The sequence below is a fragment of the Chenopodium album genome, chromosome 16 (assembly GCF_948465745.1).
Source record: "Chenopodium album chromosome 16, dcCheAlbu1.1, whole genome shotgun sequence".
Taxonomy (NCBI): domain Eukaryota; kingdom Viridiplantae; phylum Streptophyta; class Magnoliopsida; order Caryophyllales; family Amaranthaceae; genus Chenopodium; species Chenopodium album.
The window spans coordinates 28,880,716-28,901,755 of record NC_137849.1 but is presented as its reverse complement, the minus strand read 5'-3'; the positions used below and the strand labels follow the sequence as shown (position 1 = coordinate 28,901,755).

General features: G+C 38.6%; 1 protein-coding gene across 1 annotated transcript; it reads left to right on the top strand.

Annotated features, from left to right (window-relative positions):
* Positions 1–2,152: 2,152 nt before the first annotated feature.
* On the top strand, positions 2,153–20,777 carry LOC145585078 (uncharacterized). The gene is made up of 13 exons (XM_081641824.1): positions 2,153–2,444; positions 4,940–5,062; positions 5,168–5,194; positions 5,991–6,081; positions 6,339–6,382; positions 6,827–6,924; positions 7,371–7,429; positions 7,527–7,579; positions 7,884–7,985; positions 17,462–17,527; positions 18,723–18,841; positions 19,005–19,176; positions 20,375–20,777. The coding sequence occupies exons 1-13, from the start codon at positions 2,319–2,321 to the stop codon at positions 20,447–20,449; spliced, it is 1,155 nt and encodes a 384-aa protein (XP_081497950.1). The 5' UTR covers positions 2,153–2,318; the 3' UTR covers positions 20,450–20,777.
* Positions 20,778–21,040: the final 263 nt, after the last annotated feature.

Genomic DNA, 21,040 nt, shown 5'->3' with positions numbered 1-21,040 from the left:
AGGAGATTCTATCCTAATTGCCAAGCCAATCACAATATTTTAAATCAATTGTTATCCTAAAATAATTATGGAATAATCTCATTATTTAATCAATTATTATCCATATAGAATCTTTTTGCTCAAAACTTATCCAAACTTAACAAAATTAACCACTTTAATTTTGATAATTATCTTTCAAAATCAAAACTTATCTTTTATTTTAAAATCTGATTTTATTAAAATAAAATAAAATATTTTTTTTTGAAAAACGCGCCGGCCGAAGCCAGCCACGGTGGCCGTACACCGTGCTGGTGTACGCTGCACAGCAACGACGCAAGGGCAGCAGCAGTAGTGCACGCAACCATTGCGTGGCGCTGCTATTGCTGCTCCTGCTGTCCAAGCCTCCTGCCCACCCTTCTGGACCACCTGGTGCGGTAGTTGCCGTGGCTGCGCCACCCAGCCACGGCTGCCGTACCCCTAAACCTCCCTTTTTTTATTTTAATTTAAATTAAAACAATTATTTTGTTAAAAAATAAATTAATTTAATGTGGTCCAATTAATTTCAAAATTAAATCATATTCCATCTTGAAATTAGGGTTTTTCATGAAATTAATCCCCAATTCAATTTAACTCTTAAATTAAATAATTTGATCATGAAAAAATCATAACTTAACATGAAATCAAATAGATTAAAATCATAAATCACATAGCAATTTAGGGGGTTGAATTTTTTGAAATTAGGGTTTAGGGGTTTGAATTTTTCGAATTATTTAGGGCAAAAATTCAGACCTTTCATGGATTAATATGGAGCAAATTAAACAACTTTTGATAATTCCATATGTTAAATCACATTTAAAATAATAATTGACCCATAATTAAATTATTCTCCCTCCTAATTGAATTAAAATTGTAGACATTCAAAGAATTAATAATTCAATATGTGTACATGCATAACTGATACCACTGTAGGACTTTAGATACTAAAAGCGGAATTGAATGAATCACATTCATAAGCATCTAAACACCAAGATCAATGCATAACACGTAGAGAACAAATAATAATACCTTTGAAGCGTGAATTCACGTGTAATCGAGTAAGAACAACGAGAGATATGGAACCCCAAGTGTGATTCCTCTACTTGGTCCACGGGCACAAATCAAACCTCCACTAATGCTAGCTAGTTGTGATTGAACGCTTCAATCAACCTTCAATGGAGAAGAGAGACATGAACTAACCACGATCCACCACCACGAACACCACGAGCCACTAAGGGGGGTGGCCGACCGTACGGATAGGGAGAGAGAGGGGAGGGCCGTGAGAGTGAGAGAGAGATTAGGGTTGTGACTTGGTTGCTTGAGTTACAATTAACTGACTTGTGAATTGTTATTTCAATCTTAGTCATGGATCTTATTTATAGATCATATCTCTAAATAAGAGTCTATGTCAAGTCCAAACTCCTTGTCCTAATCAAACTATGATATGGTATGTCATGATCTCATGAGGCCCATTAATGTACTTCTTACTTGTTTGACCCAATACCCTTGTTGTGTGACCTTAAAGGATCCATTGTATTGGGCTTTGGATTATTTAATTAGCCCAAAGATCATTTGCCATATCTAGTACCAGACAATGACGACCCTATAGAATGAACTAATTATCTCCATAATAGTGATCCTTGATATATCTAATAATTGCACTTATCGAAGACATAATTCCTTCATGTACTACCTCCGTCAAATTTTAGTTGCAATTTTGGAATATTTTCATGTACTACCTCCGTTAACTTTTAGTTGCAACTTTGGGTATTATTTGTGAGATATAAAATATTCCAAAGTTGCAACTAAAGTTTAACGGAGGTAGTATTATTTTTGAAAAATTTTCCGTTGTTTCACTAATGTTTATTCTTTTTAAAATAAAAAATTATAATAGAGTAAACGGCTGTGCATTGTACGAGTTTAAGTCTAGTTCTCCGTAGAAATGGAGAATCATTTTCTCAAAAAAATTTATTTTCATCCAAAGAGACGGAGCCTCAATTAGATAGTCAGATCCCCAACTGGATTTACGTTCTAATTTGTGGGCTCTAACTCTTAACTACTTTGTTGAACAAGTGTCATGACTCATGAGTTAGTCCAAATCACGAAAGCAACAAAACTAGAAATCATCAACCGCGTCAAATACGAAGAAGCGCTACACAAAGTAACAGTGAGACACTGAAAAAGAAAGAAAGCGAGAGAGAAAAAAAGAGCGCGCTTCGGCATCTCCGCCTACCGCCATTTCTCTCTGTACCTTCCTCTTTCTCTCTCCTCCATTTCCTCTCGCCAGTTTCATCGTCGTAAGAATGTCGTCAATTTCAACCTCTTCTGCTGTTTTACAACACGGTTCAACGCCGGCGATTTCCGAGGAGAGACGATCGACGCTTAGGTCCGATTGGTTCGGCACTAATCTCCCTTTCAAATCTGTTAAGGTGTGAGTTTTTTCATTTAATCGTGTTGTTTGTTTAATTTAATAGTAATTAGATAGTTTTTATGTTTTGCTTCATTTCACTTTTTCAATTTGGAGTATTTCATTTGAATTATATACATTTCATTGAGTAATACTAGTTTTGGAGGAGTTCGTGATGAGTTCATGTGTTGATCGGTGTTATTAATGTTTATTTAATACTTTATTTTGGAAGTATTTTTGTACGGAGTATTTAATTTGTGGAATACGGTTTGTAGTATTGGTTGTCCGTCTATGTTTTAATGCTTATACTGTTGAGTATTTTACTTCTGGTATATAATGAATTTTTTTCATTTTTTGCTGAATTAGTTTATAAAATATATTTATATCGAAATTTAACTTGATTTGTGAGTGATGTGATCAGACTATAAAAGGGACTATTTGGCTCATTAGTTGGAGTTTAGAGATTAGTCAAAAAAGATGAGATACGACACGGATTAAAAGTAATTGTTTGGCTCATTGGTTGTAGTATAAAGTTTAGACCAAAAAAATTTGATGCGACACGGATTAAAGATTTTAGGTTGCATAACTTAATAAGGGAGTTTTGAAAAGCACATAGCGTTGGTTTGTGTTATTTTAATGATTAGATGGGTTTGCTTAAAGTATGTCTATGGATTATCTATTGAATTGAGGTAACTTTAGTTTATACTTCATATTTAGAATTTTGGTTTGCACTAAAGAACTTGTACATTTTATTGAAATGTACAAATTACTTGTACCTAATTGTATGACCCAAACTTGTATTGTTTTTGAAATTATTTAATTTAATGGCCTTACACAAGATTGAAACAATTGACCAAGTAATACTTAGTCGAGTGGTGGTCTCTCAAACTTTGGGGTTATATACTTATATGATGAAACTCCACTAGAAGCAACACTTGTGGGGTGGAAATTTGATATGAATTGGCCTCTCCTATCATGGGATCATTTAAAATTAGGAAAACAAATTGCTTGCATTACCAATTTTAGGCGAATAAGAATTCTCTCTTAGTCTCATCATGAACATGCGTCTCATAAGTTCACACAGATTTTTATGAAAACTCATAAACTCAATGTACTCTCCAAAAACAAATCCTTAAAATTTAGGTTAAATTAGAAAATAACACCCAAAAATTGTCACGATTTTGATAATAACACCACCACAAAAAAAAAAAAAAATTTTATTATAACACCACAAAAAAAACCAAAAATTTGGTTTCACCACCACTTAATTTTGCCATCCAAAAAACCGTTAGTGGGTCTCAAATTGTACACGTGTCAATTATGCATTGGATTAAAATAAATAAAAAAACAAAAAAAAAAGAAAACCCTTAAAATACCCAGCTACCATCGGCGCCGCCGTTTCCTACCGCCGTTCTCCAACACAGCCTCCACCGCCGTCACCCAATCCCAACCGACCACCCTCGACCCACAAAACCAGCCAGCCGACCACCCTAGACTGTCGAAATCACCCAAACGTACCCACGAAATAACCAGCCCCGATTTGGTTCATGGTGAGGGTGAGAGGAGTAGGGCGGTTAGCGAGTTTGGGTATGGGTGGGTCGGGGTTTCGGCGGTTCGGCGACGAATTTTGGTTGGGTTTGGTAGAGGAGTACGGTGGCTGGGCTAGTTAGGGTTGGGTGGTTTGGCGATGGATTCGGGTCGGGGAGATGATGATGGGGGCTGGCTAGTTTGGGTTGGGGTCTGGGTGGTTCGGCGACGATTGCGAGTCTGGGAGACAGCGATGGGGGCTGGGTTGGGGTGCCGGCCGTGGTAGGGTCGAGTGAACAGCGATGGAAACCGTCGTCGGTGGTGGTGGTGGTGGTGGCTGGGTTAGGATTATAGGGTTTTTCTTTTTTTTTTTCTGATTTTTTTATCCAATACTTGATTGACACGTGTACAATGTGGGGCCCACTTAACGGTTTTTTTGGATGGCAAAGTTAAGTGGTGGTGAAACCAAATTTTTGGTTTTTTTTTGTGGTGTTATAATAAAAGTTTTTTTTTTTGTGGTGTTATTATCAAAATCGTGATAATTTTTGGGTGCTATTTTCTAATTTTACCTAAAATTTAAGGCTATTTTCTTTCCTTCAATTTCCAAGGGGTTTGAAGGCTTGACTCCTAAAGTCTTATTGAGAGTACAGGACTAGTTGATCCATTCACCTTACTTGCCAAATAACAAAGATTGGGGCAATCATTAATTTTGTAAAAGTTAAGATTTTTAGCATTGATGGTTTTCTCATAAGAAACTATAAATAATATAACCTAGATAAGAGCTATTTCGAATATACTCAACACAATAATTGAACATGTACTACAATTTATTGCTACAGATCAATCCTATGAGCCCCTGTCTCATGTTAGGTATGATTAACCCCTCCCCCCACCCCCCCCCCCCTCCCTCTTGTGGAGGGTGTGAGGTTATAAGAGTTAGTTTTGATCTCTTTATCTATTTATTTATTTTATTTTTTTCTTTTGTTGTAGAGTGCAGCACTTCGCATGTCATTCTCTTCGGCAAGCGTTAGTAATGGTTTGACACTTAATATGGCATTGGTGGACGAGAGGCTCGCGCGTAATGTGTATGTGGGCAAGCAATTTGGAACATTGGTATTACGTCTACGTTTTTGTTGTATGTGTGAAATTTACCAGTACTTTTTATCATATACATATATGCTACTTCTCTTGACCAAAATAAGTGACTTGTATTTGCAGGCATATGATCTCGTGCAGGGAGCTCTTGTAAGTGACCAGTTATCTCTATTTTCTTTAATTATTTTTGTTGTTTAGAATATGGTTTTTCCTTACTATAATTTTAAGCATGATGTCCTAAATTCTTTGCTATGTTGGAATCTAGCTATACGTGTGATTGTAGAACTACATGGCATTCTAAACTAGTTGACCACAAGGGTTTTATCAAAAGAGCCACTGTAAATTGTGATTTATGGTAATGGTTGTCCACTAGAGCTTATTATGCTTGAGTCTGTTAAAGAATTTGCCTATATTTATTATTGTAGTGTCTTTTTCCTTGGATTGCTTCCCTCAGTCCCTCTAATACAAAATTGTAGAGATAGAAAATGTGCTTTAACTAGATAAGATATAGAAAAGTAAGAATGGTAGACTGCTATAAATTTGGCTGCTTTGAATGTAACAACTGTAATATCTAGTTTTGTGGATCAAGTTAGATCTGTTGTCACATCTCTTTGTTTCGTGGAATCTTCAGGAGTAGATTGGCATATCAATCATTGAACTTATTGTGTAGAGATTTACCTATTAGCAAAGGTGTTGCTTTCCAATTGTTGATTTATTGTATTCATAATTTCAGAATGTGGCTGGGGCTTGAAACTATGATGATTCTCTGTGATAATGTGTATTTTTTTCACCTGTAATATTTACGTTGTTTATGCATCTGTTAGAGGGCTCGTTGGAGCTAATAATGTAGATGCTGTATTCTTTTTTAACACAAAATCTCTACTCTCTTTTTTTCTTTCTTGCTCCAAGCTTATTGCTGAATTACGTTGACATTTCTACGTCTCAGGTCAAATGGAGCTCTCTTATGGACAAGTCAGTACCTGAACCACCAACTGCAGTCCTTATCCATGGCATTCTTGGCTGTCGGAAGAATTGGGGTATGTATCCTATTTTTGTAGTGAAGGTGGGAGATACATACAAGCTATTGTTGATTTTCTTTTATGAAATTTGGATATGCACTTTCAATGAAGCCAAGTAACTTATCTATATCTTGCTTTAGCTTTGCTGGTTATTGCTTGCAAAAATTGGGAAATGCAGTAGTGAAAATTTTGGATTACTTTTGATGGGAGGTGTGTATATGTTGATCTAGTTTGTGAAAATTTAACATTGATTTTCTCGTTCTTTTTTATATTAGGTTCCTTTGCTCGCAGGTTGGCTAAAAGTTTTCCAATGTGGCAGGTAACCTCCACTTTAGTTTACTATGTTAAATTTACTATAACATATGTGTAGCATTTCAGCTCTTTGTGGTCTCAAAACATGATTATTTTGTATAGTGAGGAGGGTGGGGGTTGGGGAAGGATAAAAAACTGGTATCAATATATATTTGCCACTCCTCTCCTTTATAAAGCCTTTTCTGTAGCTGGAAGTGATTTTCTGAGAGGGAGATGTGTGTTAAATAAAGCTTACATGACATAGTCCATCTAACAATTATTTTGTATAGTGAGGAGGGTAAGGCTATTTGTATCTCTGATATTGGAGATGCTTAAATTTTCTTAGTGCTTTTGGTTAAGCTATTTTTGCAGTTAACAATACTAAAAGGGTTGCATGTCATACCTTTTGGTTTGTATTTCTGGATTCTAGTCCATAGCTTAAAAGAATGATCACTTCTCTTTTTTGGTACAGTTTCTACTTGTAGATTTGAGATGCCATGGTGATTCGGCATCAATTACGAAAGGACTGCCCAATACCGTTGCTGCTGCTGGTCGTGATGTCTTGAATTTGATGGGTTTGTGTATTTGCAATTACCATTCAGTGTCTAAATCAGTGAATTAGCAACTTGACTATGCTTTTGAAATTTATATCTGCAATTTTCCTTGCTAATTGGATAGCATGGGATTTGAATTTAACATGAGATTTTTTTCTCTTTTTTTTGGGCATACATATTGTCTTTTTTGTTAAACTTCTCAGGCTAAGGTAGTTAGATGGATAGCGATTTTATGCTTCATGGACCATTGAAGTTACAATTAAATGTCACTTTGCTTTAATTCAGTTGAAGTGCTTTTTGGCAATATAATAATTTGATGGCTTTGCTAGCCTTCTCACTTATCAATCGGGTTGTCATGTCAACTGTAATAAGAATGCATGCTACCTCTTTGTTCTCAACTTTTCTTCATTTCCTTGTTATGATAAGCATTCTAATTAAAATCCTACTTTTTTGTCCTTTATAGGTTGCTCAGCTTCGAATTATACCTCGAGTTTTAGTTGGTCATAGCTTCGGAGGAAAAGGTGTGTAGTTTATTGGACTGCGTTAAATATCCTTGATGTTTATATCATAATAATTGTCATTGTTTACTTGGTCAATATTTATGGGAAAACACTGCAGTTGTCTTGAGCATGGTGGAGCAAGCTGCAAAACCTCTTGCACGACCTGTGAGGGTAAGGACGTAACATTTGGATGTTCCAATTCTTTCTGCTTTTGTTGATTAAATTTTTTATTATGAGCATGTCATGTATGTCTCCCTTGGCTGTTGATTCTACCTTCTCCCTTTTCTCTTTCTAAATTTCTCTAGACAGTGGATATTATTAGGCTAAAGGTTTTTATATTTGACAATGTGGATTCAAGTGTATCGAATCTGTAGTCAGCTACTCTGTAACTTCAGGAGAACATGTATCATTTACACTTTTTACTCTATATTAAACTTTCTTAATAATATGTTCATCCTCCCTTTTACTCTCATAGGTTTGGGTTCTGGATGCTACTCCAGGAAAAGTAAAACCTGGAGGCCATGGGGAGGATCATCCAGCAGAACTTATCTCTTTTCTCCGGAAAATGCCTGAAAAGGTTTGTTGATGTTTCTTGATGTGAAATGCTTCTCCTTTTCTATTCTGTGCTACAGTCCATGTGTGCCAGTGTGCTGGCAGTGAGGCAGATACTTTCCCCGTCCTTATCTTTTCTACAATTGGGATTGGCATGGAAAGGAAAATATTACCTTTGTTCTTTAATAATTTGAAAGTGGATGGGGGAAGAAGAGGCCAAGAGGGCGAGTGAGAGTTTGAAAAGAGTGAAAAAAAAATTGACTGATAACTGTAAATAAAGAAGTCTGAAGAAGATTTTGGGGACCCCAAATATGAGAAGCATTAAGATGAATTTGGGCTGGAAGGAGTATGTGTTTACTTTGGCAGTTTAACTATTGTAAATTGGATCCATTGAAAGAAAGGTTGAAACTCCCTAGTCTTGTTAATGGAAGTTTACCAAATTTTGTTTGATAGTAGAAAATAGAAGCCGTTTTTCCTTTCTTTCTCCTTCCTGTTCTCTCACTTGGTCCTTTTTTGTTTTTTAATTACCTTTTTTGGGAGAAACTGGGAATTATTTGGAGTTCATGGTCAACTTTATGTGTTTAGAGACAGTCATTGAGATGAAATTTGATGTTCAATTGTTCATTCATATTTTCATTTGTGAGAAACCATCTTTTAAATCCTTGTTTTTGTGAAAAACCACCTTTAAAAAAAATGTTGTAAAAAACCACCTATTTAAAAATTTTGTTGTAATTTGCCACCAACAACGAAACAAATGACGATTTAATCATTAGAATTCAAAGCTCATTTTCCTACCGAAGGTGGTGAATTACAACAAAAAGTTTTAATTGGGTAGTTTTTTACAACATTTTTTTTTGACCCAAGTTTTTTATAACATTTTTTTTTTTTGTAAAGGTGGCTTTTCACAAAAACAAGGATTTATAAGGTGGTTTTTGACAAAATTTCATTGCAAATCTATGACCTCTGAGATTCTTTAATTTTTTCTCTCTCATGTATCCAGATATTGTTGTCTTAATGAGATGACTTGTATCTTGTAAACACTGTATTTATAGTTGTAATATTTTCATACTCTCCTCATCACTCAATCAAAATAAGGGTCAGTTTGGGAAACTTAAAACTCACTTTATTTTAGAAAAATTGAAAATCAAGGTTATAGTTGGCTTGGTAAGGAGATTTTATAAGGGGTCTGCATTCAAAAGAAAGGTGACCACTGGTTGCACTGATCGCTACTGTATGCATCATTTGGCAGAACAGAAATGATACTTTATGAAATGTAATAGACTGATTTACTGTAAATGTAATTTGTTGTAATTAAAAGAGAGTTAAGGCTTAAAGCTTGAGGATTGGATTAACTGATAATTGAATTACAAAGGGAATGGGCATAACTTGAGGTTATGAATCTCTCAGTAGCTTTAGGCTACAAGTCTCACATGTGTCTTTCTTCTCATTTCTGCCTATCCTCCTTTCATTCCTAATACATTTCTTATACTATGGATTACTAGTGGTCTCAATTGACCTTAGGGAGAACATGTGATAATATTACACTAATATGGAAAAACATAAATAAACAATAATATAATCAGGCTGCTTCCTTTCCTTCTTTCATTCTTAATTAATTTTGTCTTCATATCAATTGGAGTTGTCCTGAGGGGTTGGAATGTTCTCTGCCGCTGCTCTTGCTTGTCCCGGTAGGACTTTCCTTCTTCTTGCATAGACTTTTATAGGTGGTTGACCCGGAATGGAACTTGGACTATTTGGATCCATGACAATACCCCGCCCCAAAAGACTCACCTTGTCCTCAAGGTGGAAGTCTGGAAAACGGTGGTGTAAGGACTCCTCATCCTCCCATGTGGCTTCGAACTCCGGCATGCCTTTCCATTTAACAAGCACTTCCCAACCTGCGTCCCACCTGATGTCTAGAATCGCCTCCGGCTCGACCGTTAATTCCATGTCCTCACTCAATTGTTCCGGAACGATCGGATTGATTAGAGCTGTTCCGACCGCTCGTTTGAGTTGAGAGATGTGGAACACGGGATGAATCTTACATGACGGTGGCAATTCCAATTTATAAGCAACCTTCTCCACTCGCTGCAGCACCGTGTACGGCCCATAATAACGAGCTGCTAGTTTCTCGAATGGTCGTTTCGCCAGAGTTTTCTGACGAGTTTCTGACCGACAGGGTCGAAGCTTCAAATACACTGCTTCTCCCACCGCAAATTCCTCCTCTGTTCTCTTCTTATCAGCAAAATCCTTCATCAATTGTGGAGCTCGAACCAAATTAAGTTGTAACTCTTCCAGCACATAGTCCCGTTCTTTCAACCACTCTTCCAGACTATCGACGACCGTTTGCCCAGATCCCAAACGCCACAGCTTAGGCGGGTCCCTGCCATAGACCACCTTAAAGGGGGTCATCTTTGTGGAAGTGTGCGGCGATGTACTATACGAGTACTCCGCCCATGCCAACCACTTAGCCCACTGTTTGGGCTGACGTGCCACGAAACACCGGAGGTAGCTTTCCAGCCCTTTGTTTACTATTTCCGTCTGTCCATCCGTTTGGGGGTGGTACGATGTACTTCGCTTCAAACTCGTCCCTTGTAAACGGAAAAGCTCCCTCCAAAAGATGCTCATGAACACTCTGTCACGCTCAGAAACAATTGATGATGGAAACCCATGAAGGCGCACAATCTCCTTGACAAAATGGTCTGCCACCTTCAACGCATTGAAGGGGTGTTTAAGCCCAATAAAGTGGCTGTATTTGGACAGTCGGTCCACCACCACCAACACCGAGTCCACCCCTTTGGAAAGAGGCAATCCCTCCACGAAATCCATGGACAAATCCTCCCAAATCGCTCCCGGAATTAGAAGCGGCTGTAAGAGACCCAAGGGGTGTCGCTGGGTGGCTTTGCTTCTCTGGCAGACGGTGCATTGGCGAACAAATTCCCCGACGTCCTTTCTCATCCCTTGCCAATACCAGTCGGCTGCGATTCTAAGATACGATTTAACCTCGCCATCATGGCCACCTGAAGGAGTAGCGTGATATTCCTTCAACAATTCAGGAATGAATTTGGAACTTTTGGGTATCACGACCCTCCCTTTATAGAGAAGCCTATTGCCCACTTGTGTAAACCCCTTTGGACCATTCCCCTCTTCCACGCCCTTCTTGAGTTGGCCCAGCCCAATGTCTTCCTCTAGCTCTTTCTCCAAATCAGCCCAATTAACCCAAGTTGAAGTTACCATGGCAGCGAATTGGGCCTGAGGCACGACTTGGCCCATTTCCCCTCCTAGGCGTGATAAGGCATCCGCAACCTGATTCGAAGCCCCGGGTTTGTATTGCACCTCAAAATCGAATCCGACTAACTTCCTTAGCCATTTTTGATAGTCCCCTCCAACCTCTCTTTGTTGGGTAATATACCGAAGACTTTGTTGATCGGTTCTCACCACAAAGTGTCGGCCCATTAGGTAGTGCTTCCAACGGACTATGTCTAGACAAATAGCCATTAATTTCTTCTCGTAAATGAATTTGGCTTGAGCCCGCACTCCCAACATCTTGCTATAGTAAGCAATGGGCCGGCCCGCTTGCATAAGGACCGCCCCTAGCCCGTACCCCGACGCATCGGCCTCCACCACAAATTCCTTACCGAAGTCCAGCATAGCTAGAATGGGGGCGGTAACCATAGCCTCCTTGAGTCGTTGGAAGGCTCGAGTAGCCTTATCGGACCACCCATAACTATCCTTCTTGAGCTGGCCGTGAGTGGGCCAGCTATCAAAGCATATTGGGCCACGAATTTCCGGTAATAACCCGTGAGCCCAAGGAAGCCTCTAAGCTCCCTCAAGTTCTTTGGCAGGCCCAGTTCAAAATGGCTTGGACCTTTTCCTTGTCCATGGCTACACCATGATGAGAAATGACATGGCCCAAGTAAGCAATTTGCTCTTGGCCAAATTCACACTTCTTGAAATTGGCATACAACTTGTTTACTGCCAATTTCTCAAACACCTCCTCCAAGTGTCTTGCATGATCACATTCATCCTTACTATACACCAAAATATCGTCAAAAAACACTAAGACGAATTTGCATAAGTATGGACGAAAAATATCATTCATCAAAGATTGGAAAGTAGCTGGGGCGTTCGTAAGACCGAAGGGCATTACTAGGAACTCGTAATGCCCCTCATGAGTGCGAAACGCGGTCTTGTGAACATCATCGGGTTTAATCCGGATTTGATGATAACCCGATTTAAGGTCGAGTTTTGAAAAGATTTTAGCTCCATGGAGCTCATCAAGTAACTCATCGATTACCGAAATAGGGTATTTATCCGGCACCGTTTCCTTGTATAGTGCCCGATAATCGATACAAAACCGCCAAGACCCGTCCTTTTTCTTAACAAGTAGCACCGGACTAGAAAAAGGGCTCGTAGAAGGACGTATAATTCCGGCGTCAATCATCTCCTTTATGAGCTTCTCGATCTCATCTTTTTGGATTTGTGGGTACCGGTATGGATGGACACTCACAGGATTGCTTCCATCCTTGAGTGTAATGGAATGCTCATGTTAGCGTTGTGGGGGAAGTCCCTTGGGCGTTTCAAACACATTCTGATACTTCTCAAGCAAAGGCCCAAGGTAATCTGGGTTGGGCCTCACGGATTGGGCCCTAAGCTCACTAGCTAGCAAACTGACTTCCACCAATATCCCCATTTTCTCTTTACCCAAACTTCTCACCATAGCCTTTAAGGAAATTTGGGTCTTCTCAAGTGTGGGGTCGCCGGTTAATGTTACCGGAACTCCGGCGATGGTGAATTTCATGACATGGGTCTTCCAATTGGTGGTTACGGACCCCAATTTTTCTAGCCATTGAATTCCAAGTATCACCTCGGCATTTCCTAAGGCTAATGGTAGAAAATCTTCGGTGATCGTAATCCCTCCATCAAGCTTGACCACCACCTTCCTACACACCCCATGCCCCTTAACCGTGTCACCATTTCCGAGAGCCACCGCGAATTTCCCACCACCTCGTACCTCTAGATGCAACTCCGCTACTAGTTGTGTCGAGATGAAATTATGAGTTGCTCCCGGGTCAATCATGACCACCACTCTTCGCTTTCTTACTTAACCTCCTAACTTCATGGTTCTTGGGTTTGAAAGGCCCACTACCGAACACAAGGACACTTCAATAGCGGGTTCACTAGGCTACCATGCTTCCTCTTCGTTATCCACCTCATTCTCACCCCGCTCCTCTTCTCCGGCAACCATCAGGGCGAGTTCCTTTCGATTGCACCAACGCTCATCACACCAAAAACATAGCCCCTTTGCTCGCCGGTCTTGCAGCTTGGACTCCGTCAGCCGTCGTGTGGTCCCTGCGGACTTGCTGTGCACCACGGAGTTCGGTTGGCCAACATTCACAGACCCTTGAGACGATTCTGGCGGCTTGGGCCAAGCCTTTGGGCCTACATTGCTGGTAGCCGATATGTTTTAATCAGCCCAGTCCCGCTTGCACTCCTATCCCCAGGATTACTAGAGCTCGTAACCACTACCAAATTACTCTTCCATCCTCCAGTCACCTTCTTCCCCTACGAAAACCGGTTTCGCTCTTCAATTCGCCCTGCCACCTCCATGGCTCTCTCCAAACTTGGTGGGTTAAGCAACCTTAACTCCGATTTTATATCTCCTCGCAGGCCGTTAATGAACTGTCCCATCATGATGCCGGAATATCGTCTAACGGCGCCGCCATCTCGATGAATCGCCGCCGGTAATCAAACACCGACCCCTCTTGTGATACGGCCAACCACTGCTCATGTAGGGAACCGGAGTGGGACGGGCGGAATTCACTCAAAATCTTTTGTTTAAGGTCCGGCCACCCGTAAAACAGCCGATGTTTTTACTCCCACTGAAACCATTTTAGCGCCGCCCCGTCTAGGGCAACCACCGTCGCCTCCATCTTCTCCCTTTCCGTCAGCCGGTAGATCTCAAAGTACTTTTCCGCCCTTGTTATCCAATTATCTGGCTCGGTTCCGTCGAAGGTGGGTATCTCCAACTTTCGGGGTTTCCAGCGCCTCCGTTACCGCCGCCGTCTCCCCCTCCTCTCCAACCTTCGCCGCGCCATCCACCAGGCTCACAGGTGGATGCCATTCGGGGTCCCCATATTGTTGCCCACCCACGGGGGTCGGAATGCGCTCCTCTCCGGTTGGGGGCTGTTCTCCCCAATCTGCGGCACGAACGGTTGGTTAACTTGATGGTGAGGCTGTGCTTGTTTGGCTTTCTCCATCTCTTGCTGCAATTTGGTGATTTTGGCACGATTGATTGCGCCCTGCGTTTCGACGTCGGTTCTGAAACGGTCAATGCGACCTTCCAGTCGGATGGTGGCTGCCGTCACCACCTCCTCCGTCTTTTTCCGTTCGTCCTCCATGGCCGCCTTGACTGCTGCCGCTACTACACGAGTGATGGAGTCTTGTTCGCCCTGTGGTTGCAATTTTCCTTCAATGGTCGTGAGCTGCGTCTTAAGGCTGGTGAGTATTTCTTCGACGGCGCTCAGCCGCTGCTCCGCGTTGGCTGCCATGATCGTGCCTGCTCTGATACCAAGTTTGTAATAGACTGATTTACTGTAATTGTAATTTGTTGTAATTAAAAGAGAGTTAAGGCTTAAAGCTTGAGGATTGGATTAACTGATAATTGAATTACAAAGGGAATGGGCATAACTTGAGGTTATGCATCTCTCAGTAGCTTTAGGCTACAAGTCTCACATGTGTCTTTCTTCTCATTTCTGCCTATCCTCCTTTCATTCCTAATACATTTCTTATACTAAGGATTACTAGTGGTCTCAATTGACCTTAAGGAGAACATGTGATAATATTACACTAATATGGAAAAACATAAATAAACAACAATATAATCAGGCTGCTTCCTTTCCTTCTTTCATTCTTAATTAATTGTCTTCATATCAATTGGAGTTGTCCTGAGGGGTTGGAATGTTCTCTGCCACTGCTCTTGCTTGTCCCGGTAGGACTTTCCTTCTTCTTGCATAGACTTTTATAGGTGGTTGACCCGGAATGGAACATGGACTATTTGGATCCGTGACATGAAACTAATGAGTTATGTCTATTATCTCTTTGAAGTCAACAAAATTGACAGAATTGAATCACACTATTAATAGGGGGTATGGTGAGTAGGAGAGATATGGACTGGATACATAGTCCTTAATTGAGATACATTATGGTCCATAATTGAGATATGGCCATTATGTAGTTTTGGAGTGAATTTCTTAAAAAACAGTAGAGGGGAACACCCCCTCCACCACCACCACCCCCCCCCCCCAAAAAAAAAAAAAAAAAAAAAAGTCTTGGTTATATTGCCATATACAAATTCAATTGTTAGTTTTTGTATTGGCAATCAAAATTTAATAGTAGTGTTGCTCTAGTGTTTTAATATGACAAGTGTGTAAAAATTTACAATATCATTTTTTGGGTCAGGTACAAGTATGGCCTTGGGTTTGGGGCCTTAGGGCATTCACAACAGCCCTAGGCACCTTGATGGTGGAGAGGGCAAGGATTCCCACCCCTAAAGTGCCCCTAGTGGGACTTGATCCTAGGATCTATGAGATGCATGCCTTACCACTAGACCAAGCCAAGCTTGGTATGTTATACTCCGTATTACAGTATATTATGTATTTGTATACACTTTCCAAGTAGGCTTGGTCTAGTGATAAAAGTTTGTATGTGGGATCAAACTCCATTAGAAGCACTTTAGAGGTGGAGATTCCCCATTCCCTCAAGGGGTACTTGCAACAGTTAAAATTAATTATAATGAAATAATGAATAGTAATAAAATAATAAATTAAATTTTTTGGGCATATTATACGATGCAGGATATTCTATTGCAGAATAAACTAACTTTTCAGACCTACCAAAAGGATACATCATATTTACCCTTGCTTTGCTCATTCTATGCAGAATGGGATCTGGTGAGAGGCTGAAAAATCATGTTCTCTCTCTAAGGGCTTAAGTTTGATTAGCAAGCTTCAATCACCAGGGTCATAGGTTTTTGTAGGCTTCACTTATGTTTTCACTTGATTTAAGGGACCTGAATTTAGTTTCAGTTTCTAAACACAAGGGTTTATATGAGCTTCTCTCATGCAACTCTAGCCTTGAATAAATGTTATGTTTTAGTTTAGTATGGATTTTATAGCCCTCTACTCTTGACTTGAAGGCAATCCTAAATAATATAGTAGTCTTAGCCATGTTCTTTTGGACTTACTTTTTTAGAATTTAAGTTCTGCACAGCTCTGCTCCATTTAATTCATTATCTTAACTATTTTTAGTTCAATATAGCTCCATTAAGTTCCATTAAGTTAGGTTCAGTTCTGCTACAGTAGTTTTTGTTCAATTTAGCTACATCCAGTCCAAAAGAACCGGGCCTTCATCCTTGTAAATACTATTTGATCTACACAGGTTTGTTGATGCATTCTTTAATTAGCAATAATGAAAGTTTACATTACAGCTAATATTTTGAAAATATACATTGTGAAAATTCTAAAAGATTTCACTTTGAATTTTTTTATTAATCACCAATATGGGCAATGAGCCAATGACTTTCAAAGTGGAGTAAGTGGATAGTGCAAAATTATAAAGTGTGTAGATTAGATTGCAATTGCGGGAGTATAAATCGAAGTTGGTTAACCTTGCAAAAACTGTAAAATAGAATAGGCTATATTGCAATAAAAATACCAACTAAATACTATCTAGGAGATGTGGAAACTATGCAGCAATCTTGTATTGAGAAATCTAACCACTAGTCCATGTAAAGGCTTAAATAAATAACTTCCTTAATTATTTATGTAGCTTCCACTGTTTTGCTGCTCCAATTCCCACGCACCCGATGAAAACACTGCTTCATCATTATGCTGAAATGTCCTGTATTTCTTGACGCATAAAAAAAAAAAAAAAAAAAAAAAAAAAAAAAAAAAAAAAAAGGTACTGACTTTTGTGTCTATGCCAAAAAAAAATAAAAATAAAAATGCTGTATCTTCCTTCCCTGTAAATGATTTAAACCCTTGCAATAAATTTTCACATGCTCAAGCAATTTAATGATGCTGCCTACATAAATTATAATGCTGCATTTATTTCAGCACAAATATAGCTGAATGGAACTGATGATTATATATACACATTGCTGCTGCTTGATAAATTCACAATTAAATACATGGCATTATTCCTATCTATGTTTAGATTATTCCATACTTCTACATACGCTCTGTGCAAAGTGCTATACGCTGCCATGATGAGTGAGCCAAAAATATGCATTAAAGGGACACAAACAAACTTATCATTTAAGTTATCGGTTAGAGTAGGTTTGAAATCAATTGACCCGTGAAGTTTCTTCCATGCTTTTGCATCAGTTATATGGGTGTACTTCATTCTTCAAATATTTGTTAAACTCATTGTCTTTTATATTTATATTAATGTTGTGTTAAGCAGTAATCTTATGTGACTCTTACTGTTTTGATGAAGAAGATTCCATCAAAGCAATATGTTCTGGATGCTCTTGTGCAAGAAGGGTTCTCTAAGGATGTAGCACAGGTATTTTTTAATTATTAATTTTTATCTGTATCAATATAATACAGTTATTTGCTTTTAGAATGTTCTGCCTCTTTATTATTTTTGTTGTTGGCAATATTTCCTAAACCTTTATTATCTCCTGTTCTCAATTTCCTCCTTTGACCCATTAGTTTGCAATGTTACTTACTAATGTGGATCTTTTTTGTTGATAGTATGGGACATGATATGCTTATTGCTTTGCTATATAAACAGCTATCTGATAGTTTCATCAGGCCATACCTCCTTACTGCACAGCAACAATTATACTGGCGTAAAGTTAGGAGAGGATTTGATTTATTTAGCATTAGGTTTTCATGTTCCTAACGCTACACAACCAAAAATGAGAATTGATGGCACAAAGGTGATACATATCATTCAGTCCATTGTCATTTGCTTTGATTGACTACAAGGGGAAGTTTCAGCAGTTTGATAACCGAGTAAAAATTTATAGGATTTCTTTATAAATTTTACTGTAATGAATATGCTTGTAAGAAGTTTGAATAAGGGGGAGACACATTTCAATGAAAGCCATTAAAAATTTGAATAAGCCCATCATCAAAGGCTTTGATGAAGTGTTGATATTAGTTTTTATTGAATAGTCAGTTTGGGAAGTCAACGTCTGTGGGACCAGTGTTACCGAGAACTCGAATGTAATAAGGAATTGAACAGTGGCTGTTTTAGCAAAGTTATAATGATTGTGACTTCTGACTTGTCCCTATATCATACATCTAATTTAGGAATGGAAGCACACCTATTTTATTCTCTCTTTCCAAACTTATGTGCTATGTAAGTGCGTAAACATTTGTACAACGAATAGAAGCTTAATCTAGTGAACATTGTTATTTCTTATGTTTTCACATGCAAATTCTCTCAATATTAGATCTGCCTTTGGATTTGAATTCCCTAATACCCCATTCATAATTTGTTGAAGTAGCCCATTGTAAAGTGGAATGCAATGCAATCTGTTTCCATGCTCCAGTTGTGGGTGAAAAAAAAGGAAGAGGTGGGGGGGGGGGGGGGGGGGGGAATGCATCATTGATCATTGCTTATGCAGCCATAATGTGAAGATGTTTACTTTTTTCAGCGGGTTCTGTTAGTTTACTCACTTTTGTCAGACAGCAGGCTTCAGTAGAAACAACTAACTGACCAATTTTGTTATTGTTGTGTTTGTGTACAGTGGGTAGCAACTAATCTCCGGCACAGTGGCTCACCCAACTCAGGATCATCATTCTCATGGGTATTTGATCTTGATGGAATTGCTGACATGTATCACTCTTTTGAAGAAACAAACTTGTGGTAATGGAAACTTTCTGAAAAAAATCATTTTCTTGTTTAACTTTTCCGCTCTACCTGTACAATTTATTCAGTAAACATTTGCATTTTAGCTGACGATGAACACTAGAGCTTTTGATTCCAGTTGTTAAAACTTAGTTTGTTCATTGATATGATCTTTGCACAGGAAAATTGTTGAAGATGTTCCTCGAGGTGTGCATGTAAATTTTTTAAAAGCAGAGAGGAGCTTGCATAGATGGGCCCTTGAGGATATTCGACGAATTCATGCTGCTGAGGAGGTAGCTGTTGATGAGGGAGGTGGTGTGCAAATGCATGTTCTTGAAGATGCAGGACACTGGGTGAGTGTTTAATGTAAACATTGAGCATCTTGGTTACCTGCAAAGAATATGAGCACTTGAGCAGGTTGTATGTCACACAAATAATGGTTGTTACCTGCTTTTCTGTCAAGGCTCCATTTTATTTTGTTGGCTTTAGTTGGGCTGGTGGGGAAGGGCTGTGGTGGGATCAGGTTGTTGGGGGTTGTTTTCTTGTTGGTTGGGATGGTGGGAGCTGGTAGTGAATCTAGGGTAAGAATGATTTAAAGGGTGGTGGCCAAGGTTGGTAAAAATTTATCAGTGTCGAGGAGTGTTTTTAAGTCTCAGGTGGGAGGTGGGCATCACAATAGAGGGTTTTGAGGAAACTCTCTACTGATTGAAGAGAACAGAATTTTTATTAAATATACTTATTGAACATGTTCAAAATTTTCATTTCTTTTCCAATCAGGGGTGTAGAGTTTTTTTTTTTTTTTTCCCCCCCTTATGCCAACAAAGAAGCACCTTAGCTGCTTGATGAATTTTTCTACAAGGCTGATAATCCTAATATTGAGGCCTCGTTTGGTTGACACAGAAAATAATTCCCGTAGGAAGTTGAATTTCATGGAAAGTTATTTCCTTCATGAAATTCCTAGGAATTTCACAAAGTTGTTTGGTTATGACAATGGGAAGTTGAACAATTATTAGACAAAAGTAAAAATTTGAATTACTGCCTTTATTTTATAAAAATTCAAATTCATATGTTTCTCTACTCACTAAAGATTTTTATTGGAAAATGAATGATGTTTTTTATGAACACATGGCTTGTCTGCAAAACTATAACCTTATTTGGGCACATATGAATCTACGAAAAAGCTAGCTGTGGTACATTTTACTCAGAAGAGCTTGCAGTAGTAGTCTCTTTCTGAAGTGCTTGTAGAATAGTATTTTTTTTTTTTGGTGAAACAGTTTACTCGAGCTATAATGATAGGCAATATCTATAGCATGAGCATTACTACAAGACTATCAGTTTCTGTCAACTTCGTCGATCTCTTCTCAATTTATTTGCTCTGCAGTGTCTTTTTGGATGTTTTTTACCAGCATCACTGATCTTTTGTTGTGAGATTTTTAATCTTTGATATAATATTTAATCTTTGATATAATAATCTCATGTTTATGATTTAGTATGTGTGTTCATTGTTTGTGTTCTAATCTCATGTTGGCTAATCTTCTGTTACTTTGATAGGTACATACTGATAACCCAGATGGACTCTTCAAAATACTTTCTTCTTCTTTTGAAGGATTCACAACACAACTTTGAGGAGTTGAGACTATGTCTCAACTAGTTTCTCATTGTGTCCTCATTAGGGTTTCGACACATCACTAACTTAAAACCAGAAAATTTTAATGCATAGGTTATTGTAGATGATTTGGGGCATTAATATTGAAAAAAAAAAAAAGCAGAGGGACACAAGATGAGGCGCATAATGGAGTAGAGGATCTCTACTGCTAAAGGAGATGATTTTCTCCATCTTGTAATGTTAAGTTTACAGTAGGCATTCTTTTGTGCATAAAGCCGTATAGGAAATTTTAATAGCATGTATCAGGAAATTCATTGCTCAATTTATTTTGTATCTTCCACTTAATAATTGCAGAGGTTCGATCATTAGTTCATTACACACCGTACAAAAAAGCAGATCATAATTTTTTACTTTATAATTGTTATTATATTATACTTATTTGACATGCAACTTGAATTTGAGTTATTTGCTTGAAATTTACTCCGTAAAATTTTCAAACATTTTTTTCGATGCATTTTCAAATGAGTCTGGTTATATGGGTATTTGGATATTTGGATGTATAAGTCGAGACCAGATCATTCTTGAATCATCAACTCTAATGCAAGAGGATT